Source organism: Heptranchias perlo, chromosome 9, assembly GCF_035084215.1.
Source record: "Heptranchias perlo isolate sHepPer1 chromosome 9, sHepPer1.hap1, whole genome shotgun sequence".
NCBI classification, from domain to species: Eukaryota; Metazoa; Chordata; class Chondrichthyes; order Hexanchiformes; family Hexanchidae; genus Heptranchias; species Heptranchias perlo.
In genome coordinates, this window is record NC_090333.1 from 2,706,695 (window position 1) to 2,732,794 (window position 26,100).

The 26,100-nt window shown below is 43.7% G+C and overlaps 1 protein-coding gene and 1 non-coding gene across 2 annotated transcripts; both read left to right on the forward strand.

Annotated features, from left to right (window-relative positions):
• The first annotated feature begins 872 nt into the window (after window positions 1–872).
• Window positions 873–9,496, forward strand: LOC137325588 (afadin- and alpha-actinin-binding protein-like). Its single transcript, XM_067990853.1, has 7 exons — window positions 873–957; window positions 3,554–3,759; window positions 6,145–6,295; window positions 7,225–7,361; window positions 8,231–8,404; window positions 9,138–9,255; window positions 9,396–9,496. Exons 1-7 carry the CDS (start codon window positions 873–875, stop codon window positions 9,494–9,496), a joined length of 972 nt encoding a protein of 323 aa, XP_067846954.1.
• Window positions 9,497–24,272: 14,776 nt separating this feature from the next.
• LOC137325665 (U1 spliceosomal RNA) lies at window positions 24,273–24,436 on the forward strand. Its single transcript, XR_010963911.1, has one exon. It is a non-coding gene; the product is annotated as a U1 spliceosomal RNA (small nuclear RNA).
• Window positions 24,437–26,100: the final 1,664 nt, after the last annotated feature.

The window sequence follows — 26,100 nt, forward strand, 5'->3', positions numbered from 1 at the left end:
ACAGAATCTATTTGGTTAGAGTTAAGAAATAAAAGAGGTGCCATTACACTACTGGGTGTATTCTATAGGTCACCAACTAGTGGGAAGGATATAGAGGAGCAAATTTGCAAGGAAATTACAGAGGTGCATAAGCTATGGAGTAGTGATAACTGGGGAATTCAACTAATATAGACTGAGATAACAATAATAAGGGGCACAGTGGGGCAGGAATTTTTGAAGTGTGTCTTGGATAACTTTCTTAACCAATACATTTCTGCCTAACAAGGAAGGAGGCATTTCTGAACTTGGTTCTAGGGAATGAGGTGGGCCAAGTGGAGCAAGTGTCAGTGGGAGAGCATTTAGGGAGCAGCGATCATAGTATCATAAGTTTTAGAATAGCTATGGAAAAGGACACGGACCACTCTGAAGTAAAAATACTCAATCGGAGGAGGGCCAATTTCAATGGGATGAGAACAGATCTGGCCCGGGTAAATTGGAATCAAAGATTGGCAGGCAAAACTGTAATTGAACAGTGGGCGGCCTTTAAGGAGGAGATGGTTCGGGTACAGTCTAGGCACGTTCCCACGAGGCAGAAAGGTAAGGCAACTAAAGCCAGAGCTCCCTGGATGACAAAAGAGATAGTGAGTAAGATGAAATGAAAAAAGGGGCAAATGACAGATGTCAGGTTGGTAACACAAGTGAGAACCAGGCAGAATATAGAAAGTTCAGAGAGGAAGTGAGAAAGGAAATAAGAGGGGCAAAGAGTATGAGAATAGCTGGCGGCCAACATAAAAGGGAATCCAAAAGTCTTCCACAGGTATATAATCAGTAAACGGGTAGTAAGAGGAGGGGTGGGACCGATTAGGTGAGATCTATTCATGGAGGCAGAGGGGATGGCTGAGGTACCAAATGAGTACTTTGCATCTGTTTTTACCAAGGAAGAAGATGCTGCCAGAGGCTCAGTAATGGAAGATATAGGTGAGATACTGGAAAGGCTAAAAATTGATAAAGAAGAGTTACTTGAAATGCTCGCTGTACTCAAAGTAGATAAGTTCCCATCCGGTCCGGATGGGATGCATCCTGGGTTGCTGAGGGAAGTAAGGGTGCAAATTGCGGAGGTACTGGCCATAATCTTCCAAACATCCGTAGATACGGGGGTGGTGCCAGAGAACTGGAGAATTGCAAATGTTACACCCTTGTTCAAAAAAGGGTGCAAGGATAAACCCAGCAACTATAGGCCAGTCAGTTTAACCTCAGTGGTGGGGAAACTTTTAGAAACGATAATCCGGGACAGAATTAACAGTCGCTTGGACGAGGGTGGATTGATTCGGGAAAGCCAGCATGGATTTGTTAAAGGCAAACCATATTTAACTAACTTGATAGAGTTTTTTGATGAGTTAACACAGAGGGCAGATGAAGGCAATGCAGTTGATGTGGTGTCTATGGACTTTCAAAAGGCATTTGATAAAGTGCCGCACAGTAGGCTGACCATCAAGATTACAGCCCATGGAACAAAGGGGGCACTAGCAACATGGATACAGAATTGGCTAAGGGACGAGAAACAGAGAGTAGTGGTGAAAGGTTGTTTTTCGGACTGGAAGGAGGTGTACAGTGGTGTTCCCCAGAGGTCAGTGCTGGGACCACTGCTTTTCTTGATACATATAAATGACTTGGACTTGGGTGTACAGGGCACAATTTCCAAATTTGAAGGTGACACAAAACTTGGAAGTCTAGTGAATAGTGAGGAGGATAGTGATAGACTTCAAGAGGATATAGACCAGCTGGTGGAATGGGCGGACATGTGGCAGATCAAATTTAACACAGAAAAATGCTAAATGATACATTTCGATAGGAAGAACGAGGAGAGGCAATATAAACTAGAGGGCACAACTCTAAAAGGGGTACAGGAACAGAGAGTTCTGGGGGTATATGTGCACAAATCGTTGAAGGTGGCAGGGCAGGTTGAGAAAGTGGTTAAAAAGCATACGGGGTTCTGGGCTTTATAAATCAAGGCATAGAGTACAAAAGTAAGGAAGGCATGATGAACCTTTATAAAACTCTGGTTCGGCCACAACTGGAGTATTGTGTCCAGTTCTGGGCACCACACTTCAGGAAAGATGTGAAGGCCTTAGAGAGGATGCAGAGAGATTTACTGGAAGGATTCCAGGGATGAGGGACTTTTGTTACATGGATAGACTGGAGAAGCTGAGGTTGTTCTCCTTGGAGCAGAGATGGTTGCGAGGAGATTTGATAGAGGTATTCAAAATCATGAAGGGTCTAGACAGAGTAGATAGAGAGAAACTGTTCCCATTGGCAGAAGGGTCAAGAACCAGGGGACATAGATTTAAGGTGATTGGCAAAAGAACCAAAGGTGACGTGAGGAAAAACTTTTTTACACAGCGAGTGGTTATGATTTGGAATACACTGCCCGAGGGGGAGGTGGAGGCAGATTCAATCATGGCCTTCAAAAGGGAACTGGATCAGTACTTGAAGGGAAAAAATTGCAGGGCTACGGGGAAAGAGCAGGGGAGTGGGATTAGCTGGATTGCTCTTGCACAGAGCCGGCACGGACTCGATGGGCTGAATGGCCTCCTTCCGTGCTGTAACCTTTCTATGATTCCATAGCACAGGAACAGGAGTAAACCATTTAGCCCCTCGAGCCTGTTACGCCATTCAATGAGATCATTCAATGACCTAACTCCATATAACCGCCTTAGCCCCATATCCGTGTGATAGCACTGTCGACGACACCTTCCATCACTTTGCTGATGATTGAGAGTAGACTGATGGGGCGATAATTGGCCGGATTGCCTGCTTTTTGTGGACAGGACATACCTCAGTTCAAATGGAGAAAATCAATTCTTATCAGCTGATCTGATTCACTTTTTTTAATTGATATGTTCTTCATAAATATTGTTAGTGTACAAGGAAGAATTCGACATTTTATTTTGGGGAATGGGTAAGATGGAATACTTTACTAGACATCAATATTGCTGTGAAAAATTGACTTAAGTGGTAAAAATCCATTTTGAGCTGGTCCCATTTTTTTAAAATGTCTTTAACGAGTTTAGAACCAATAGTGTACACATCCCGCCCCCCCCATTTATTCTACAGAACTATATCCTTATCAGGATGGAGGCCACTAAGATGTGCAGATGGTAGTGTAAATCCTGCTCGTAATATTACCATTGTGGAAACTGGACTGCCTGTTCTAATAGTTTCAATTTCCTTGAGCGCATGATTTAACAGACACTTCAGTGCATTGCATTATTGAGCAAGTGCTGCCATGTCAGAGGTGCCATCTTTCGGGTGAGCTGATAAAATGAGGCCCAATCTGCCTGCACACGTGGATGTAAAAGATTCCCATGTCGCTATTTGAAGAAGGACAAGGAATTCTCCCAGTCTCCTGGCCAGCGTTCTCTTATCAAGAACAGATTATCTGCTCATTTTATCACTTGCTGTTTGTGGGACCTTGCTGTGCTGTGCACAAACTGGTTACTGTGTTTGCCTGTACAACCGTGACTGCGCTGTAAAAACAATCCATTGGTTTTGAAGCACTTTGGAACATCCTGAGGATATAATAAAATTATATATAAATGCAAGTTCTTCCCCTCTCCTCGCTCGCCCACTCGCTCGAACTATGAATGGCATCATAAAGAGCTAATGGTGGAAAATATTGAACTGAAACAAGTTCTGCAGCAAATGAAGAAAGATATGATGTCCATACTTAGTCGTAAAAAGCAGAGGCCAAAAGAGAATGTGGAAGATAGCAGCGGTATAGTGAGTTTCACAATACTGTTTCTATTAATATGTGCTTTCAGTTTTTATTATGAAACTGTAACATTTTATTCCATTGAACTATCATGCTTACAAAAATCATAACATAGAATTACATAGAATATACAGAATAAACAGGCCATTCGGCCCAACTGGTCCATGCTGGTGTTTATGGTCCACACGAGCCTACTCCATTCCTACTTCATCTAACCCAATCAGCACATCCTTCTATTCCTTCCTCTCTCATGTGTTTATCTAGCTTCCCCTTAAATGTATCTGTTATTCGCCTCAACTACTCCTAATGGTGGTAAGTTTCACATTCTAACCTCATAACCATCTATGAATGGCATCATGAAGAACTAATGGTGGAAAATATTGAACTGAACCAGATTTATTAGTGACTATCTTATATTTATGGCCCCTAGTTCTGGTCTCCCCTGCAAGTGGAAACATCTTCTCTACGTCTACCCTATCAAACCCTTTCATAACCTTGAAGACATCTTTCAGGTCACCCCTCAGTCTTTTTTCCAGAGATGAGAGCCCTACCCTGTTCAATCTTTCCTGATAGGGATAACCTCAGTTCCGGTATCATCCTAGTAAATCTTTTTTTCACCTTCTCCAGTGCCTCTATATCCTTTCTATAATATGGAGACCAGAACTGTTCACATCTGGATCGTTTTCTGCATTCTTGTAGATTTAACCCCCCCGCAACCATGTGTAAAATGTGATTGTTGGTGGATCTCTATCATAAAATACAAGCTTTGGTTATGGCTAGTTATTTTTTATTGAATTGCATAAATTTGTTCAGATGATTGTACTTTATACTGTTTCAAATAGCACTGCATCTATGTGATATGGTGATTCGTGGGGCCGCAGTTCATCTTTTCAATGTAACATAGCGCACAAACGAGTGTTGAGTACCTCTGCTTTCACTTCTGTGAATAACTAAACCAAATACAAACGCTGACATTTCTCGATAAGGAGCTGGCGTTCATACAACTTTTGGACATGATTGGATAATGCACAAGTCAACTTGTTGCAAAACATAAGCAACATCACAATGCGTAATCATCCTCTTTCTCCATCCCTTAAATTCACTTTCCCTTTCATGGTTCAGGAACACAGCAAATTTCTACCAACCAGCACAGTGAAAGTGATTTTCAAATGAATTTTGGATTTAAAACTGTACCTTTTGGGTGATGCCTTAACTCTTGGCAGTACTTCATGAACCAAAATTAAGAATATTTAAATGCCCGGCAAACAGCTGGTTCTGCTTTTTGCCATTTAAAAATTTACAGCAATTCAGCTTCATAAGTGCCGCTGCAATTGGAATCTTCGAGGATTAGTCCCAAGATGCGCTAGAGATAAGATGCCAGTGCAGGAGACATACGGCCTCACTTATGGTAAGGGTCTAGCATTTAGGCCACATCAGCAGAAGTACGATCCAAACCTCTCAGTGAGCAGGCAGGAGTAACCTCGAAAGATGTTATGGCAGTGGAGGCTTCCACAGGTGAACGTGTCTGACTCCAGGAAGAACCTGCAACAGATTCTGAGTTTGGAGTTTCTATTTTTTCCCCCTCTGATTCCCAAAGTTACACTGAAAATTAGGACCAGCAGAACAAAGTGTTCCAGATATGACGAAACTAGCTTCAGAAACCTTTAGTACTCTGACCTCCTTGCTCTCCGGGTGATGTATCTTTTTCCCCATACTGGAAAAGTAGGCCCCTTTGTCATTAGAGCAGGCACCATTCAGATATGTAACCCAGGTCACCCCAATACTGACTTCCCAGCTATTGAACAGGACACAGAGTGTGGTCTTCAGGGCCGACAAGGCCGGAGATTGGAACGGGCCACAATTCTTCTGTTCGTAAGATTTATAATTACAAATCAAGCATATTTCCAGTTTGATGCAGTGATGTGTATCTGGATCCTTTTATTCTGTGAAATAACTAAAGTCCCAAAGTTGTCCCGAACGTATCCCCCCTCTGCCGCCAAAGACCTCCTGGATAGGATTAAACCCAACTGCCAGCAGTGTATGTGCAACAACTGGTTCTCTCTCATCTATTGGTGAAATAGACTTATTCAGTCTCCGGAGGATTATTTTACTGCAAAAGGCTCACCACACATAGCGGTAAATGAGTCCAGTAAAACTGCCACCTCAAAATATTATGCCACTCATAACCCTGGTGTTGCTCTTTCACAGGGTGTTTTGAATATTACCAATTTAGTTTAACAACATATTTTTTCCTTTTTTTGAAAAGTGGAATTGTTGATTTCGTGTTGGGGAATGGAGAGTTTTTTTTTATAAATGAAGCAGCTGTTTGGCCACTTCTCAGCACTTTATTCTGTCATCCAAGAAGAAGTTTGCTAGTTTTTTTGATTTCCCAGGCTGGGTCGGACAATGAAGAGGATTCTGGTGAACAAAACAAAGAACGTAGCTTGGAGCTTTCATGTGATACAGTCAGAGAGCAGCTCACCAACAGCATTCGACAACAATGGAGAATACTGAAAAACCATGTCGAGAAACTAGACTCTCAAGGTATGATGGGCTTGTGTCGAATTGAATAGTTTAGGGCAGCACTGCCCAATCTTGGTCTTTTTGTGGGTCACTTGGGTGAATGCCCTGGAATTCCATGGGCCATAAAGAAAGTGCCAATAGCAACTGTTTGTGAACCTCCAGGCCCACAAAATTCACATGGAGCAAGAAATAAAAGTGCAAATGGAAATGAGTTGCCTGAGCTTTGTGTGCTGGATTACCTGGGTTTGTGGTCCATGTGTGGCTCCAGGTCCATTGTTTAAACACCCTCTGCTTTACAACAGTGGAGTGTGGAAAATAAGAAATTCCATTGTACTATATCGCACTTTTCATTTCTTCAGTAGTTTTGAGGACGGCGGATTAGATCTTGACGACTGAAACTGGGAAATATTTCAGAACAAATACAGGAAAAGGTGTTCACGAATTGTTTCAAAAATGCGTCTATTCAGAAAAGCATTAACTCTACTATTACCAAAAGAAATCCTAGGTTAAAGGAAAAGGTGACTCGAGGAAACTATTTATGCCTCCTGTTATACAAAGGCGATTTATCCCCATGTAATTGGCATTCCAAAATACCTACAATTCTGAACTCTGGTCTGATTATAAGGTAAGTGTCTCCCTCCCCTGCAAAAACCTCCTCACTTGGCCAGTTTGAGCTAGTTTTCTGATGAGACAGACTGGAAGGATGGGCCATCTATATTTGGTGCTGGGCTTCCACAGTTTACTGTGACTTGTGTAATGTATGGGGAAAGGTTAAATAGAAAGTAGGAATCTCCTCAAATTTTGCCATTTTGAAGCCCTGATTTTATTTTAAATGTAGCTGGAAAGTGCAAAGCTTTACTGTAATTATATTTAAAATACTTGCAGATGTATGGTTTATTTTAAATACATCCGATTGTTAGTGTTGATGGGCTAAGTTTCACTTATTGCAGCATCCTTGGTGAAGTCTGGTTTTCTGGAGGATGATGATATAATCAGCAGAGAAGATCATGAGCAAGAGATTGAGAAACTAAAAGTGGAAATCCAGCAGTGCAGGGATGTGATCAAAGCCCAGCAACAGCTGTTACAGGTATGGTTTATATTTTAAAATAAATGCCTCCAATGTGTCAAGTCTGCACTGTGAAAGCAACTTTGTAGCTGTAAAGCCGGCTGCTGATTTGAACAGCGAGCGGTGGCCAATTATTGCAGTCAGTATAGGGTATGGGGGGACATGGGATGTGTTCCCATGCACCTGCTTCCCTTGTCCTTCTAGTTGGTGGAGGTCATGGGCTTGGGAGATGCTGTGGAAGAAGCCTTGGCGAGTTGCTGCAGTGCATCCTGTAGATCGTACACATTGCAGACATGGTGCACTAGTGGTGGAGGTGGGAGATGGACTGCCGATCAAGCCGGTTGCTTTGTCCTGGATGATGTCGAGCTTTGAGTTTTGTTGTAACTGCACCAATACAGGCAAGTGGAGAATGTTCCATCACACTCCTGTCTTGAGCCTTTTAGGTGGTGGAGATGCTCTGGGGAGTGAGGTGGTGAGCCACTTGCTGCAGAATACCCAGCCTTTAACCTGCTCTAGTAGCCACAGCATTTATGTGACTGGTCCAGTTGTGTTTCTGGTCAATGGCCACCCCCAGGATGTTGATGGTGGGGGATTCAGTGTTGGCTATGCCATTGAATGTCAAGGGGAGGTGGTTAGACTCTCTCTCTTCCTTGTTGGAGATGGTCATTGCCTGGCTCTAGTGTGGTGCAAATGTTACTTGCAACTTATCAGCCCAAGCCTGGATGTTGTCCAGGACTGCTTCATTATCTGAGGAATTGCAAATGGAGCTGATTGATTTTAATCCTTTTTTAAGGTGTTAGGTATTGAATTTCTTTTATATATAAAGTCAAAAAATGCCTACTTTATCATTTTTGAAATGTGAAGGTTAGTGTTACCTTTTCTTTCCAAAGCAACAGATTAATGCCCAGTGCGATGACGAAACAGCCATACTACTGCGAGACTGCTACTTACTGGAAGAGAAGGAACGATTGAAAGAAGAGTGGAGACTATTTAATGATCAGAAGAAAAACTTTGAAAGGGAGAGAAGAAACTTGACAGAAGCAGCTATCAGACTGGGGCACGAGGTAGCACTTTTGGTTATTTTACGTTTGTTGGTCTCCACGTAGAATGGAATTAGCCCCATCATTTTATAAACCTTCTGCAGACGAACCTGTCCCTTAATGCTAAATTTGGAATTGCTGTGAAAGCTGTTATTTTTGCTGTGAAATGGTCATGCTTGTCACAGTTGATTGAGATCTCTGATTTGTTACTATGAAATGGTGAGCAGTTATCTTAATCATTTGGGAAAAAGAAATTCATTTTGTATGAACATCTGGCCTTTAAGTATTGTGGTGCAAAAGATCAATACAGTATGAGATTAATTGTTTTGTGACCTGCAGAAAGATTGTACAGACTCCATAATTTGCAGTCAGCTCTAATGACATAATTTCCAGCGGGTATGAAAATTATAAATTGCAACTTGTAAACAACTGTATGTGGAGGTTCTGCAGAGCTGTACAGTTCACCCTGTATTATAAACAGAACAGAGTCCACAGCACTGGCACTCCCAGATATTATAGAATACTTCTTCACAAAACCAATCCATGAGATAAAGTTGGCATAAACTTTACTCCAGTCTTGGAAGTATATATTTTTTTTGATTTTTATATCTTGATTCTCAATAAAGTGCATTTCACATTCATGAAGCTGTTACACACAGAATTTACATGTACATTCTGATGTTACAACGGTTGTGGGAGGAATGCGTTGATGGATCCAGAAGTGACATTTTTTGACTTTGCCCATTTCTATCCGCAGAGGAAGGTTTTTGAGGAAGATCGAGCCACATGGTTGAAGCCGCAGTTTTTGAACATGACTCCCTTTATGGAGCTCAAGAATCCCAAAATAATGAAGCCACAAAGTGCCTTTTCCATTAGTGAGTTTTACAATCAAATGTACAAAAAAACTGAACATTCAATGGAAAGTGATACCTTGCCCACTTGTGTTACTGTCCTCCGATGCCTTTGAAGCAGCTCATGTTTAGATTCATACATTTTTCGTGTGTTTTCTTGTTAGATTCATTTTCTTTCTCTAGTGTGCTGCCTCAACTGACCAACCTCAGTCAATGCTCCAAAATTTACAAATACCAAGACTTAGTAACAGGTTTGAGAGGATAAATCGCCTCCTCCTGCTCCTATGTTCCTCAGTAAGCAATCCACTGCAATTTTTTTTGCACCATAAATATGAACATTTTAAATCGGCAGTTTGAGAGAGAACTTGTGCGGTGGTCCTGTTGTTGGAAGCTAACGGTTGACACTAATATTTGCTCCTTTAGTATTATGAGAGCCACATGGTCAGGGAGCACGAAATACAAACTGATTCCGTGACTGGTTATTAAAATTTATAGTTAGGTGCATCCTCAAGCGTGTAAGTTAACTTCTGGGTGATTTATTTCTCTCTTTTTCTTCTGCGCTCTCTCTCCTTCACGCTGTTTCTCCCCCACCACCTCCTCCACCTCCACCACTATGGCCAAGGAGAAGTGTGGCCCAACAGGAAATCCCATTCAACCTTCCTTGATTCTTTCACCCACCCCTGGGGGGCATGGGTTCTTAGCGACACCAACTGCACGGAGTGGACATTGGGAACTGAGTGGAAATGGAGGGACAACATTTTTCATCCTTCCATGTGTTCATGTTCCAGGGCACTTGTGGTCCTTTTCAAAACATCCTGCTGGGATTTTCAAAGTGGGGCGGAGATGAATGAGATTCACAGAAATACATGGGAGATATTACGGTGCTCTTTCAATTCACATTCCAGGCTAGAATCGAGTGCTCTCGCATCGTGTATTAAATGAACTTGTAAGATAAAGAGTGTTTGATGGCAACCCATTGAATGAACGAATATAGAATTTATTGTGCTGTTCAGTTAGGCCAACATGACTCGCATAGTATTTTGACACTGTGATTTGGGTCCACTTCCTTTGTGAGATGAAAAGCAATGATCTGATTTATTTTGAATGGACTTGTTATAAAGATTTATTGAGATTTTGCTGATTGCGTGAGATCTATATTAAAAATGAAAGAAGCATTTCTCTAGTGCTGGGGAGGGGTTGTTATTAAAATGTCACATCAGTAAACCTGGAAGAAGGTTTTGAGCTCCCCAATTACTCAGCAGTTAAATGAACCAAATATGGTCCAGTATTCAGGAAGACCAGGGATTTGATCCCTGTCTATGCTGAATGAGCTGATTTCAGCTCGAGTGCTAATGGTGAAGTAGTGTTGATTTCAGCAGCTCGGGCTCGGTGGGGGAGTTAAAACCGGCCAGGTTTCCTATTCCTTATTCCCATCTATTGGTCCTTACCATTAACCGGGTATGATTCGGTTCTGTTACGATGCCCATGATTGAACATCCTCCCAACAACATTTACAAATAAGCACAGCAACTTCAAATACAGTCCCTTCATCAAGTGTGAACATGGTGTGTGCCTTTTATTTTTTCTTTGTTCCCACTGTGGTTGCTTGAACTTTCAGGAGTAGATCAACTACTTAGAGCTACTTCTATTTATTTGATTAACTTGGTTTATATATACCATAAATATCTTCTAGGTCCAGAGCAGGAGAAGCACAAGATACAGTCACAGCCAAATATGTCTACTTACCTCCGACCTAATACAGCTCCAGTAGCTGCACCTGAACTCTCAACAAATACCAAATTTCCTCCAATAAATAGTGCCACGCCCGTGTCCACAGAATCTGGTCGAACAGTGCGCCTCAATCCAGGAACTAGGTGTGTTCACGAATCTCTTGTGCATTTTGTGTGGGTTTTTTTTAATAGACCAGGTGATAGTAGGAATAGGAGTTTTGGGACTGGAGTGGGTCACCAGGTTATTTTAGGAAAAAATACTTTACAGGAAATTGCAACCAGCAGCAAGAATCTTGAAGCTTCAGTCCTTGAAGTCAGACCAGTATATTCCTGTTACAATTTTTCTGCAAATTATAAATTAAAATGAAGATAAATTGTTTGGTACTGAACACCTCTAGTTGATGAATCATGCTTTCAATACTATAAGAATTCCATGTTCATTTTGGAGGAATGAAAGAGTGGATGTGGGGCCGAACATGAAGGAGTTTTGCCAGTTAGCTCCAGGTAATTAATCGATCTCAAATGGTATGGGTCTGCTTAAGGTATTCTAGTAGCAACCATCTGAAAAAAACTGACATTTGGTAAACTTTTGAGGAATGATGCTCGTTGCTGAAAATATGCACAGTAGAGTGAGAAAGAAGTTGCATTTATATAGAGCCTTTCACCATCTCAGGAGGTCCCAAAGCACTTTATGAAGTACTTGAAGTATAATTGCTGTTGTGATGTAGAAATACAAAGATCTGATTAGGTTCAGTTGTGTGGTTTTTTAACCAGATAGGAGATCTTTGTGCTAAATCTCGGGGCATGCATTCCAGATTAAAGTGTAATGATTTTGTTCATTGATTTTCATTGCAGCTCGAGACCTATACCAAAAAGAGGAAACGGGGGCAGTTACGATGTGAAAAGAAACAGTAATGGAAGACCTCATGAGAAATGGAGGAGCACTGCAAAGCCAGCCCCCGATCACAGATATTATAACGGGTGTTCTACACTTTGGAACGATTCGCAGGAGGAGGACTCGAGTGGAAATTCTCTACAATCTACAAATGAGCCTAATCTCAAATGATTGTGCACAAGGCAGAAACTACAACTTCAGATTCTGTGAACTGTCTGGGGTCCTTGGAATGTAGTGTTCCATTGAAATAATGCACATGTTATGGTGACATTGTGAACTGAAGATCACTTCAGGCAGCACTTTGTATGTCGAGTGGAAACTGGTGACAGTTGTGACTACGACGCCTGGATGATTTTTGGTTTGCCGGAGCTGCACTATGTTTACGTGTAAATGGGTCTGAAGAATCGCATTTTAAACGTGAGCTCTTTTTGTCTTTCTCTTTTGCTATTGATTATGAAAGGAGTAGGTGCAAACTTTTTTGTGAAGTTTTTAATTTTAAAATATTGCAATGATTTTTGAATCTTTGTTTATGTAGGTTATGTGAAGTACTGTAACATCTGAAATTATTTTGCTTTTAAACCTTTTGACATGGTTATGGTGGTGATGGTGGGGAAAAAGTCATGCACGTGTCAAATCGTCACTACAGACAACTGTTGTTAAACTCAAATCAAATCCTTGTAAGGTGTTCTGATAGAATTTTAATTTGACATTTTTTTAAAAAAAGACTAGGTGCTGCTTTAAATGTAACACATGAATTTTTTTTGTCCCTGAAAGATGGGATCTTAATAAAATGTGTGTTCACAGCAGATCTGCCACAACAACTTTATTCAAGAATTTGCAACTAAAGACCCTGCTCTGATGAAACCACTGCTGGAGAGGTTTACTGGTGACTGGCCAAGAGGGTATTTGTGGGGTTAAGGAAACATTTGATGGTTCTGTGCTTGTTCATTGAGATTTTTGATTGTCATAATCGATTCATGTGGTTAAAGAATTCCTGGTTCTTCATGTCAAGCTTTTGCAGTATTTTTAAAACTGCTGTTTTCATGACTTGGTGCACACATCTGGTTAATTGTGTGGCCTTCAGACAGAGGGATCTGTTAGAAAGTTGCTCTGGAACAGTGATAGACACCGACAGAGGGAGATAAATAAAGGTGAGACTCAGTACAGTACAATAGAGAGACACCAGCAGAGGGGGATAATGTGTGACTGAGTACAGTGAGTAACAGAGACAAACCAACAGAGGGAGTTAGTTAAAAGTGAGACTCAGTACAGTGAGTGACACAAAGAGAATCCAACAGAGGGAGTGAGTTAAAAGTGAGACTCAGTGCAGTGAGTGATACAAAGAGAATCCAACAGAGGGAGTTAGTTAAAAGTGAGACTCAGTACAGTGAGTGATAATGTGGAGATGCCTGTTTCCACGAGTGGAGAATTCAAGAACTAGAGGACATTGATTTAAGATGATTGGCGGAAGGATTAGAGGGGACATGAGGAAAAACTTTTTTACCCAGAGGGTAGTGGGTGTATGGAATTCACTGCCCGAATTGGTGGTAGAGGCAGGGACCCTCAACTCTTTTAAAAAGTACCTGGACCTGCACCTAAAGTGCTGTAAGCTGCAGGGCTACAGACCGGATGCTGGAAGGTGGGATTAGAATGGGCACCTGGTTGTTCTTCGAGCCGGTGCGGACACGATGGGCCGAATGGCCCCTTCTGTGCTGTATCTTTTCCATGGTTCTATTGATGTCACAATGGGAAATGGCTGGGGATGTCAGGATTACAGGAGGAGGAGGTGCTTAAAAGATTGGTGATGCTCAAAGTAGAAAAGTCACCCGGTCCAGATGGGATGCATCCTCGGTTATTGAGGGAAGTAAGGGTGGAAATTGCGTTGGGTCTGGCCACAATCTTCCAATCCTCCTTTAGATATGGGGATGGTGCCGGAGGACTGGAGGATTGCAAATGTTATACCCCCTGTTCAAAAAAGGGAGAGGGATAAACCCGGCAATTGCAGTCAGCCTAACGTCGGTGGTGGGGAAACTTTTAGGGACAACAATCCGGGACAAAATGAATCAGCAGAAGAGCCAGAGGTGACGAGAGGAAACATTTTTTAATGCAGTGAGTTGTAATGATCTGGAATGCACTGCCTGAAAGGGTGGTGGAAGCAGATTCAATAGTAACTTTCAACAGAGAATTAGATAAATACTTGAAGGGAAATAACTTACAGGGCTGTGGGGAAAGAGCAGAGGGAGTGGGATTAATTGGATAGTTCTTTCAAAGAGCCAGCACAGGCACGAGGGGCTGAATGGCCACCTCCTGTGCTGTATCTACTATAATACAAAGGGAACAGGGGGAGATGGAGAGACAAGAGCAGAGGGAAAAGCAGAAAGTGGATGGATACTTCAAAGGAAAAATTTGGCTACGGTGAATTAGCTGGGGAGTGGGACTAATTGGACAGCTCTTTCAAAGAGCCGGCACCGGCTCGATGGGCCCAATGGGCTCCTTCTGTGCTGTTTGATTCTGATTCTATAACAGATGGGGAACAGGGAAAGAGCAACCAAAAAGCAGACGGGTAACAGACAAAGAAGCAGCAGGTTAAAATAAAGCAAGGAACATTGAAATGAGACAATTGAGGTGATTGTAACGAAAGGAAGATCCTTCTTTTCATTAATGCTCCAGTGAGCAATGGAGCTTTGGAGGTGAGTGAGGGCTCCCCTCAGTTTCAGCTCACTGACTCTGTGCACAATGGTTAACAGGGCCCTGGCCTCCACAGGTAGTAGGCCTTATTCCTGGCTCCCAGCAGGAGGTCTGACCTCACACAGGCCCAGGAAGGAACCACCTGGGTCACTGCAGACAGAAGGCCCTCCCCCCTCACAGACAGACTCACCTTGGACCCTTCCACAGAAGGGGGCTGGGTTTGAGACAGAGAAAGCAGTTACCTGGTAGGTTGGGGGCTTTGGACTGGGAGGAGAAGACTTTTGACTGACAAGTTTCTGCTCCATCAGGGGAGGCAGATGCACTGGCCCCTCTCTCTCTTACTCCTGGGATGTGCTACTGTAGGCAGGTTGGTGAGTATTACTCTTGATCTCTGTCTTGCTGCACAGGTAATGAAAGTGTATTGGAGGATGGTGTGTGGGAGACCTCTTGCTCTGTGGATTTTTACTGATGTTTTGAATGTGGATTTTTACTGATGGAATCATAGAATCTTACAGCACAGAAAGATTTAAATGACAAGTGATGCCTGTACAAGTAATGAAAGTATATTGTAGGACAGTGCAAGTGTCTCTCTATCTTTAAACTCTTGGGTTAAATTTGTTAACTCCTGAAAACAGGTGCTGGGATCGCGGTCGGTGATTAACCTTCGCCTGTTGTTTGCGATGCAGGCAGCACGTAACATTCGTGCCACCTGATGATTTATGATTACAGTGAGTCCCCATCCCTGATTCAAAATTAGTTTCCTTGGGATGTCCAGCATGCTATCCTCTTCCTCTACTGTAAATACTGACGCAAAGTAATTAATGTAGTAAAAACAGGCTGAGGTACAGTGACTACCACAGACAGAGACAGTGAGAGAGACAAACATTGCTTGAAGCACAGACACAGAGACCTGTGCACACGGACTGCACAGTGTCACAGGGGGAAATGGAAGCAAACGTCGTGATTATAAAGGGAACGGGGGGAGACGGAGAAAAAGAGCAGAGGGAAAAGCAGAAAGTGGATGTATACTTCAAAAGGAAAAATTTGCAGGGCCACGGGGAATTAGCAGGGAGTGGGACCAATTGGATAGATCTTTCAAAGAGTCAGCCCAATGGCCTCCTTCTGTGCTGTTTCATTCTATGACCGATAGGGAACAGGGAAAAAGCAATCAAAAAGCAGATGAATAACAGACAAAGAAGTAGCAGGTTAAAATAAAAGAAAGGAAACTTTTGAAATCAGACAATTGAGGTGAGTTTAATGAAAGGAAGGTGTGAGCAAAGGAGCTTTGCAGGTGATTGAGGGCTCCGTTCAGTTCATTTGCTCACTGCCTGTCTGCACACAATGGTGAAAAGAGCTCTGACCTCTCCAGGGAGCAGACCTTAGACCAGGCTCCCAGCAGGAGGTCTCACCTCACACAGCCCCGGGAAGGAACAATCTGGGTCACTGCACCAAGACAAAATGCCCTCCCCCCTCACAGACGGACTCAACTTGGACCTTTCCACAGCAGGGGGCTGTTTGAGACAGAGAAAGCAGTTAGCTGGTCGGAGAGGGGCTTTGGACTGGGAGGAGAGGACTTTTGACTGACAAGCTTTTGTTATATCAGGGCAGGTAGGTGCACTGACCCCTCTCTCTCTCACTCTTTCTCCTGGGATGTGTTATTGAAGACGGACTGGTGAGTGTAAGCATGTTTAAACTCTTGGTCCCTGTCTCACTGTACAGGTAATGAAAGTGTATTGTAGGATGGTGCGTGCGGGACTCCTTGCTCTAACAGTGATTGAGTGTGTGCGAGACTCCTTGCTCTGTGGATCTTGACCGGAGATGTGTGTGTGGATTTTGACTGATGGAATCGTAGAATCTTATTGGACAGGAGGATTTAAATAACAGGTGATGCAGTGCCCTGAGGAGAAGGGATCTGCACTGTTCTGTGTGGTACAAATGGAGAATAAGAGAGTTCAATAAAAATCCTGGGATGTGCTATTGCAGGCGGGTTGGTGAGTATTAGTGTGTTTAAACTCTGATCTCGGTCTCGCTGCACAGATAATGAAAGTATATTGTAGGATGGTGTGTGCGAGACTCCTTGCTCTGTATTTTTACTGATGAATGTGGATTTTCACTGATGTGAGTGTGGAGATTTACTGATGATGTGAGTGTGGAGATTGAGCACAGAGTTTGGGAAAGACAGAGAGTGAGCCTCGAACGGAGTGAACACATTCAACTGGGAATTTGGTGCATGTGGGAATTGGGTGCAGAGGGGGAAGGAGGTGCTAAGTGATTTAAACCCAAGAACTGCAGATGTTGACTGAGCGGAGCATAAAGGGAGACGCAGGAGGAATCAAAACAAGGCAAGGAGGCGCGCCGAGGGCAGGTCAGTAAGTATTTAGTTCATTGGTTAGTGTTTTTTAGTGGTTGGTTAGTGTTTTACTGTCAGATAAAAAGTAAAGTGCCTTAAAGCTAAAGAAACAGTTTACGTGGCAGGACAGCTGGGGCCCGTCCCATGCACATCCTGTGCCATGTGGGAACTCCAGAACGCACTTTGTGTCCTGGAAAACCACATGTACAGGAAGTGCCGCCATCTGCTGGAGTTCAAGCTCAGGGCTTCTGAGTTTGAGGGGCGGCTGGCGTCCGGGGGATAGACAGGCATTTCTGCAACCGGCGACGTGAGTCCCACATGGTGTGTTGCCTCCCTGGTGCCAGGGTAAAGGACATCACTGAGAGGGTGGGGAACATTTTGAGGGGGGGCAGGGGAACAGCCAGAAGTCGTGGTCTATGTGGGAACCAATGACATAGGAAGGAAAGGGGTTGAGGTTCTGCAGCGTTTCAGGAGCGAGGGAGGAAGTTAAAAAGCAGGACCTCAAAGATAGTAATCTCTGGATTACTCCCAGTGTCTCGTGCTGGTGAGTGTAGGAATAGTAGGAAAAGACAAGTTAATGCGTGGCTGGAGCAATGGTGCAGGAGAGAGGGCTTCAGGTTCCTGGGGCATTGGGACCAGTTCTGTAGGAGGGATCTGTTCAAGATGGACGGGTGACACCTCAACAGAACTGGGACCAGTGTCCTCATGGGGAGGTTAACTCGTGCTGTGGGGGAGGTTTAATATAATATAATTGGAATATAATGTGGGAAAATGTGAAGTCATCCACTTTGGGAGGAAAAATAAAAAAGCAAAATATTATTTGAATGGAGAAATACTCTTCAAGGGAGAACATCACGGCAGTAGTGAGAGGGGATATATCCGAGGGTTCGCCCACTGAGTCTATATGGGTAGAACTGATAAATAAGAAAGGAGAGATCACTTTGATAGGATTGTACTACAGACCCCCAAATAGTCAACGGGAAATTGAGGAGCAAATATGTAAGAAGATTACAGACAGCTGCAAGAAAAATAGGGTGGTAATAGTCGGGGACTTTAACTTTCCCAACATTGACTGGGACAGCCATAGCATTAGGGGCTTGGATGGAGAGAAATTTGTTGAGTGTATTCAGGAGGAATTTCTCAATCAGTATGTGGATGGCCCGACAAGAGAGGGGGCAAAACTTGACCTCCTCTTGGGAAATAAGGAAGGGCAGGTGACAGAAGTGTTAGTGAGGGATCACTTTGGGACCAGTGATCATAATTCCATTAGTTTTAAGATAGCTATGGAGAAGGATAGGTCTGGCCCAAAAGTTAAAATTCTAAATTGGGGAAAGGCCAATTTTGATGGTATTAGACTGGAACTTTCAGAAGTTGATTGGGAGAGTCTGTTGGCAGGCAAAGGGACGTCTGGTAAGTGGGAGGCTTTCAAAAGTGTGTTAACCAGGGTTCAGGGTAAGCACATTCCTTATAAAGTGAAGGGCAAGGCTGGTAGAAGTAGGGAACCTTGGATGACTCGGGGGATTGAGGCCCTAGTCAAAAAGAAGAAGGAGGCATATGACATGCATAGGCAGCTGGGATCAAGTGGATCCCTTGAAGAGTACAGAGATTGCTGGAGTAGAGTTAAGAGAGAAATCAGGAGGGCAAAAAGGGGACATGAGATTGCTTTGGCAGATAAGGCAAAGGAGAATCCAAAGAGCTTCTACAAATACATAAAGGGCAAAAGAGTAACTAGGGAGAGAGTAGGGCCTCTTAAGGATCAACAAGGTCATCTATGTGCGGAACCACAAGAGATGGGTGAGATCCTGAATGAATATTTCACATCGGTATTTACGGTTGAGAAAGGCATGGATGTTAGGGAACTTGGGGAAAGAAATAGTGATGTCTTGAGGAGTGTACATATTACAGAGAGGGAGGTGCTGGAAGTCTTAACTCGCATCAAGGTAGATAAATCTCCGGGACCTGATGAAATGTATCCCAGGACGTTATGGGAGGTTCGGGAGGAAATTGCGGGTCCCCTAGCAGAGATATTTGAATCATCCACCGCTACAGGTGAGGTGCCTGAAGATTGGAGGGTAGCAAATGTTGTGCCTTTGTTTAAGAAGGGCGGCAGGGAAAAGCCTGGGAACTACAGACCAGTGAGCCTGACATCTGTAGTGGGCAAGTTGTTAGAGGGTATTCTGAGGGACAGGATCTACAGGCATTTGGAGAGGCAGGGACTAATTAGGAACAGTCAGCATGGTTTTGTGAGAGGAAAATCATGTCTCACGAATTTGAATGAGTTTTTTGAAGGGGTAACCAAGAAGATAGATGAGGGCTGTGCAGTGGACGTGGTCTACATGGACTTCAGCAAAGCCTTTGACAAGGTACCGCATGGTAGGTTGTTGCATAAGGTTAAATCTCATGGGATCCAAGGTGAGGTAGCCAATTGGATACAAAATTGGCTTGACGACAGAAGACAGAGGGTGGTTGTAGAGGGTTGTTTTTCAAACTGGATGCCTGTGTCCAGCGGTGTGCCTCAGGGATCGGTGCTGGGTCCGCTGTTATTTGTTATTTATATTAATGATTTGGATGAGAATTTAGGAGGCATGGTTAGTAAGTTTGCAGATGACACCAAGATTGGTGGCATTGTGGACAGTGAAGAAGGTTATCTAGGATTGCAACGGGATCTTGATAAATTGGGTCAGTGGGCCGATGAATGGCAGATGGAGTTTAATTTAGATAAATGTGAGGTGATGCATTTTGGGAGATCGAATCGGGCCAGGACCTACTCCGTTAATGGTAGGGCGTTGGGGAGAGTTATAGAACAAAGAGATCTAGGAGTACAGGTTCATAGCTCCTTGAAAGTGGAGTCACAGGTGGATGGGGTGGTGAAGAAGGCATTCGGCATGCTTGGTTTCATTGGTCAGAACATTGAATGCAGGAGTTGGGATGTATCGTTGAAGTTGTACAGGGCATTGGTGAGGCCACACTTGGAGTACTGTGTACAGTTCTGGTCACCCTATTATAGAAAGGATATTATTAAACTAGAAAGAGTGCAGAAAAGATTTACTAGGATGCTACCGGGACTTGATGGTTTGACTTATAGGGAGAGGTTGGACAGACTGGGACTTTTTTCCCTGGAGAGTAGGAGGTTAAGGGGTGATCTTATAGAAGTCTATAAAATAATGAGGGGCATAGATAAGGTAGATAGTCAAAATCTTTTCCCAAAGGTAGGGGAGTCTATAACGAGGGGGCATAGATTTAAGGTGAGAGGGGAGAGATACAAAAGGGTCCAGAGGGGCAATTTTTTCTCTCAAAGGGTGGTGAGTGTCTGGAACGAGCTGCCAGTGGCAGTAGTAGAGGCGGGTACAATTTTGTCTTTTAAAAAGCATTTGGACAGTTACATGGGTAAGATGGGTAGAGAGGGATATGGGCCAAGTGCAGGAAATTGGGACAAGCTTCGTGGTATAAACTGGGCGACATGGACATGTTGGGCCAAAGGGCCTGTTTCCATGTTGTAACTTCTATGATTCTATAAAATGCTGTGTTACAGTGGGATCTGTGTGTCCTCGTACATGACACACAAAAAGTCAACATACAGGTGCAGCAGGTAATCTGGAAGGCAAACGGACTATTGGCCTTTATTTCTAGGGGGATGGAGTATAAAAGCAGTGAAGTCATGCTACAACTGTACAGGGTGCTGGTGAGACCACACTTGGAGTACTGCATACAGTTCTGGTGCCCTTATTTAATGAAGGACATACTTGCATTGGAGGCAGTTCAGAGAAGGTTCACGAGGTTGATTCCAGGTATGGAAGGGTTGTCTTATGAGGAAAACTTGAACAGGTTGGGTCTAAACTCATTGGAATTCAGAAGAATGAGAGGAGATCTTCTTGAAACATACAAGATTCTGAGGGGACTCGATAGGGTAGATGCTGAGAGGATGTTACCCCTCATGGGGGAATCTAAAACCAGGGGGCATAGTCTCAGAATAAGGGGTGACCGGTTTAGACTGAAATGAAGTGGAATTTCTTCTCCCAGAGGATCGTGAATCTTTGGAATTCTTTACCCCAAAAAGCTGTGGAGGCTGAGTCATTGAATACATTCAAGGCTGAGTCAGACAAATTTTTAATCAGCAAGGGAGTCAAAGGATATGGGGAAAGGGCGGGAAAGTGGAGTTGAGGTAAAAATCAGATCAGGCATGGTCTCATTAAATGGTGGAGTAGGCACGAGGGGCCGAATGGCCTACTCCTGCTCCTATCTCGATGGTCTTATGGTGAAAACTAATTTGGCAGGGGAATGGACACCAGGAGGAAATATTTGAGAGGAGAAACAAGATGCACAGAGGACTGGAAGGGACAAGTAGCACTCGATTAAAGAATAGTTCAGAAATAGGGATCAATCAGGGGGAAAATGCGAGGCAGTTTAAGATGAGATTGTGGGAGTACCTTCATCACACGGACTGCAGCGGTTCAAGAAGGCGGCTCACCACCACCAGCAACACCCACATTCCATGAACGAATCAGAAAAAAGATTGGAGTGCATTTGCGTAAATTCACGTAGTGTGGTAAATAAGGTTGGTGAGCTGCAGGTTCAAGTCGCCACATGGGACAATGATATAGTGGCAATAACAGAGACCTGGCTCAAAGAAGGGGAGGATTACGTACTTAATATTCCTGGCTACAAGGTATTCAGGAGAAAGAGGGAAGGATAGAAAGGAGGGGGGACTAGCAGTGTTGATCAAATAAACTGTTATAGCACTGGAAAGGGATGATGTTGTTGAGGGGTCAAAGACAGAATCTATTTGGTTCGAATTAAGGGACAATAGAGGAACTATTATGTTACTGGGTGTACACTGCAGGCCACCAAATAGTGGGGAGGAGAGAGAGGAGAACATTTGCAGGCAAATTACAGAAAGATGCAAGAACTATAGGGCAGTAATAATGGGGGACTTCAATTATCCTAATATAGATTGGGATAGTAACAGTATAAAGGGCAAAGAGGGGGAGGAATTCCTGAAATGTGTTCCAGAGAGCTTTCTGGAACAGTGTGTTTCCAGCCCAACCAGGAAGGAAACAGTGCTGGACCTAGTTCTGGGGAATGAAGTGGGGCAGGTAGAGCATGTTTCAGTGGGGGAGCATTTGGGGAACAGTGATCATAATATCATTAGGTTTAGAATAGTAATGGAAAAGGACAAGGAACAATCAAATGTGAAAATGCTTAACTGGAGAAGGGCAAATTTCAGTCAGTTAAAAGAGATCATGCCCAGGTGGAGTGGAATCAAAAATCGGCAGGCAAAACGGTAATTGAACGATGGGAGGCCAGTAAGGAGAAGTCTGTTTGAGTGCAGAGTGGACACATCCCAATGAGGGGAAAAGGGCGTTACAAAGCTAGAGCTCCCTGAATGACTAAAGATATCGAGATTAAAATGAAACATAAAAAGGAGGCTTATGATGAATGTAAGGTTCATAATACAGTAGAGAACCAGGCTGAATAATGGAAGTACAGTGGAGACCTTGTTTAAAATAAAGGGAATAATAGGGGCAAAGAGAGATGATGAGAATAGATTAGAGGCTAATATAAAAGGGAACCCAAAAGTCTTTCATAAACACACGAATAGTAAAAGGGTAGTCAAAGGAGATCTTCTTGTGCAGGCAGAGGATATGGCTGAGGTACTAAATGAATACTTTGCATCGGTCTTCACTAGAGAAGAGGATGCTGCCATTGTACCAGTAAAGGAGGAGGTGGTAGTGATGTTGGACAGGATAAAAATAGATAAAGAGGAGATACTTAAAAGATTGGCAGGGCTCAAAGTAGAAAAGTCACCTGGTCCAGATGGGATGCAATCCAGGTTACTGAGGGAAGTAAGGGTAGAAATTACAGAGGCTCTGGCCACAATCTTCTAATCCTCCTTCGATACGGGGATGGTGCTGGAGGATTGCAAATGTTACACCCCTGTTCAAAAAAGGGGCGAGGTATAAACCCGGCAATTCCAGGCAGTCAGCCCAACATCAGTGGTGAGGAAACTTTGAGGCAAAAATCCAGACAAAATAAATTGGCACTTGGAAGAGTCTGGGCTAATAAATGAAAGTCAGCATGGATTTGTTAAAGGAAAATCGAGTTTGACTAACTTGATTGAGTTCTTTGATGAAGTAACGGAGAGGGTTGATATTGTGTTTATGGACTTTAAAAGGCAATTGATAAAGTACCGCATAGTAGACTTGTTAGCAAAATTAAAGCCCATGCGATTAAAACGATTGTGGCAGCATGGATATAAACTTGGCTATGGGATAGAAAGCAGAGAGTACTGGTGACCGGTTATTTTTCAGACTGGAGGGAAGTATAGAGTGGTGTTCCCCAGGGGTCAGTATTAGGACCACTGCTATTTTTAATATATATTAGTGACCTGGACTTGGATCTGGAGGGTATAATTTCAAAGTTTGCAGATGACACAAAACTCGGAAAAGTAGTAAACAATGTGGAGGATAGTAACAGACTTCAGGGGGACGTAGACAGACTGGTGAAATGGGCAGACACATGGCAGTGAAATTTACTGCAGAGAAGTGTGAAGTGATGCATTTTGGTAAGAAGAATAAGGAGAGGCAATATAAACTAAATGGTACAATTTTAAAGGGGGTGCAGGAACAGAGAGAACTGGGGGTGTATATACATTAACCTTTGAAGGTGACAGGACAAGTTGAGAAGGCTCTTAATCAAGTCCAGGATCCCATATGCTTTATTAAGAGCATAGAGTACAAAAGCAAGGAAGTTAAGTTAAACCTTTATAAAACACTGGTTAGGCCTCAACTGGAGTATTGTGTTCAATTCTGGGCACCGCACTTCAGGAAGGATGGAAAGGCCTTAGGGTTCAAAAGAGATTTACTAGAATGGAACCAGGGATGAGGGACTTCAGTGATGTGGAGAGACTGAAGAAGCTTGGGTTGTTCTCCTTGGAGCAGAGAAGGCGAAGGGGAGATTTGTTAGAGGTGCTCAATATCATGAACGGTTTTGACAGAGTAAATATGAGAAACTGTTTCCAGAGGCAGAAGGGTCAGTCACGAGTGGGTACAGAGATAAAATGATTGGCAAAAGAACCAGAGGCGACATGAGTAAACATTTTTTTATGCAGCCAGTTGTAATGATCTGGAATACACTGCCTGAAAGGGTGGATGAAGCAGATTCAATTGTAACTTTCAAAAGGGAATTGGATAAATACTTGACTTGGAAAAAAATTGACAGGGCCATGGGGAAAGACCACTGCATCGCTGCAGTATTTTCTCTGAGTATGTTATCGGATACATGTTACAATACAGGAGCAAAATTAATCTCTGAGCATTAGCACATTGTGAGTGAAGAGGTAGTGAATGCTGTCAAGTGGCACTGTGTGGAGACATAAGGCATACTTACCTGGCAGGGGAGAATCTGTGATCCTGAAGGTGGATCTCCCAGGATGAGGCTAGCCCATTGCACGCGGGGTGCGCTGACGCCTGCGATGTCCCCAAATGCGGGATACTTAACTGCAAAATTTGTGGTAGTGGGGGACTGCGTTCGGGCTCTCCCCTGCATTGAAACTAAAAGTTTGATTTTCGATCCAGTCGTCCACCAATCGGATGGGAGGTGTTGTTTGTGTGTGTGTGTGTGTGTGTGTACGTTGTGTCAGTCAGTGAGTCTCTCTCTCACTCAGAGGCTGCTGTGGAGGGAAAGCTTTTTAAAAAGAACTTTCATATTGAAAGAAAGATATGTCTCAAGCTGCTGGGCCCTGTCCATTGTCACATTAATGGCAGGGCGGGGCAGGACTGCTTTGACCAGGAGACCTGTTTTCTGGGTCGGAGTTGTGACATTCCAGTGGACCTGCTTTGTGCTGATTTCCCTCCCTCCCGTCCTTCTGAACACCTTTGCCGTTTTATCGAGGGCCAAAAGCCTGTGAAAGGGAAGGACCGGACGGACAGCTCCCTGCTGGTCGGTGCTGCCATTGGGGCCGGCGTGCATGTTCTCAGCCTCATGTACAGGTTCCTCAGGGAGGTTGAGGCAGGTCTAGTGGTTAGGACTGTAGGGTGCTTTGGGGTTGTTCTCACCCTATTGATCGGTGCAGATATCTGGTCCCCGGTCTAGCCAAGGAACACTTATACCTCACGGACCGGGGGTTCAGGAAGACAGGACTTTTGCTAACGCACCCGGTGATGGATCACGTAGCCGAATAGCACAGAGAACACACAAACTCGGTGTTTGAATTTAATCGGAATGTTGGTTTTATTATTCCATCAACACGAAGAAAATAACGATAAAAACGGTCCTACACAGTACATTGAGTTACACACACCCACTACAGTACCTTATCCCGCTGAACAATATGAAAGTTCTTTTTAAAAAGCTTTCCCTCCACAGCAGCCTCTGAGTGAGAGAGAGGCTGGTGGGGACCCTGGAGACACCTATCACACACACACACACACACACACACGTATGGTTGGGGCTCACCATTCCTTTGCACTCTTCGGTCTGGCTGACCGGTTCTCTCACATTGGTTTCGTTGGAAGCTGCTCTCCTCCCTGGAGAGCTCAGGTGAAAAAAAAGAGCGAGCAGGAACTAAGAGAGAGAGAGAGAGAAAGAGCTGGAAAAGGGATAAGAGCTAAGAAGCAAGAGAGCAAGAACCAGAGACAGCAAACAAGAGCATAAATCAAGAGACCAAAAGCAAGAGAGCAAACAAGAGAGAGAGAGGTTTCGAACTTCCACTAAAAGACCCTTCTCTTACAATAGTTTTCGTTGTTAAATGAGGCGCTCCATGTCTGTTTAACAGTTCTTACAAAGTTGTTAAGAGTCTTTAATGGCTTTTGATGGTCTCTCATCATGTTGCAATTGCTTCTCTCGATGGGCCATTGTTCTTCGAATTCATTCCGATCGTCGAGCACTTGCCACACAAGGCTCCCTTTTCACCCCACGTCCTCGCTGTCGATTGGTTTTGCATCAGAATCGAGGCCATGTCTGGAGCAGTTGCCTCTCTCAATGACCGACTGCCTCTCGAATTAGTGCTGATCGTTGACCACCTGCTGTAGGTTTTGCATTGAAACAGAGACTGGTGACGTCTCACCTATCCTTCCATCTTAGGATTTTGGTCAATGGCCAAAGTTTTACAAACTCGGAAGAGGAGGAATTCCCAGAATTCTTATAGGAGGCAACCTTTCAAACTCGTTGAGACCTGGGTTCGAATCCCCGTCGGGGGGAGCGACTTT

Excerpts from the sequence above, each read along its gene's own strand:
- LOC137325588 (XM_067990853.1), top strand. The coding sequence starts at position 873 with ATGGCTGAGGTACCAAATGAGTACTTTGCATCTGTTTTTACCAAGGAA. Across the intron at positions 8,405-9,137 it reads CTATCAGACTGGGGCACGAG|AGGAAGGTTTTTGAGGAAGA; the intron begins GTAGCACTTTTG and ends TTCTATCCGCAG. Across the intron at positions 9,256-9,395 it reads ACAAAGTGCCTTTTCCATTA|ATTCATTTTCTTTCTCTAGT; the intron begins GTGAGTTTTACA and ends TTTTCTTGTTAG.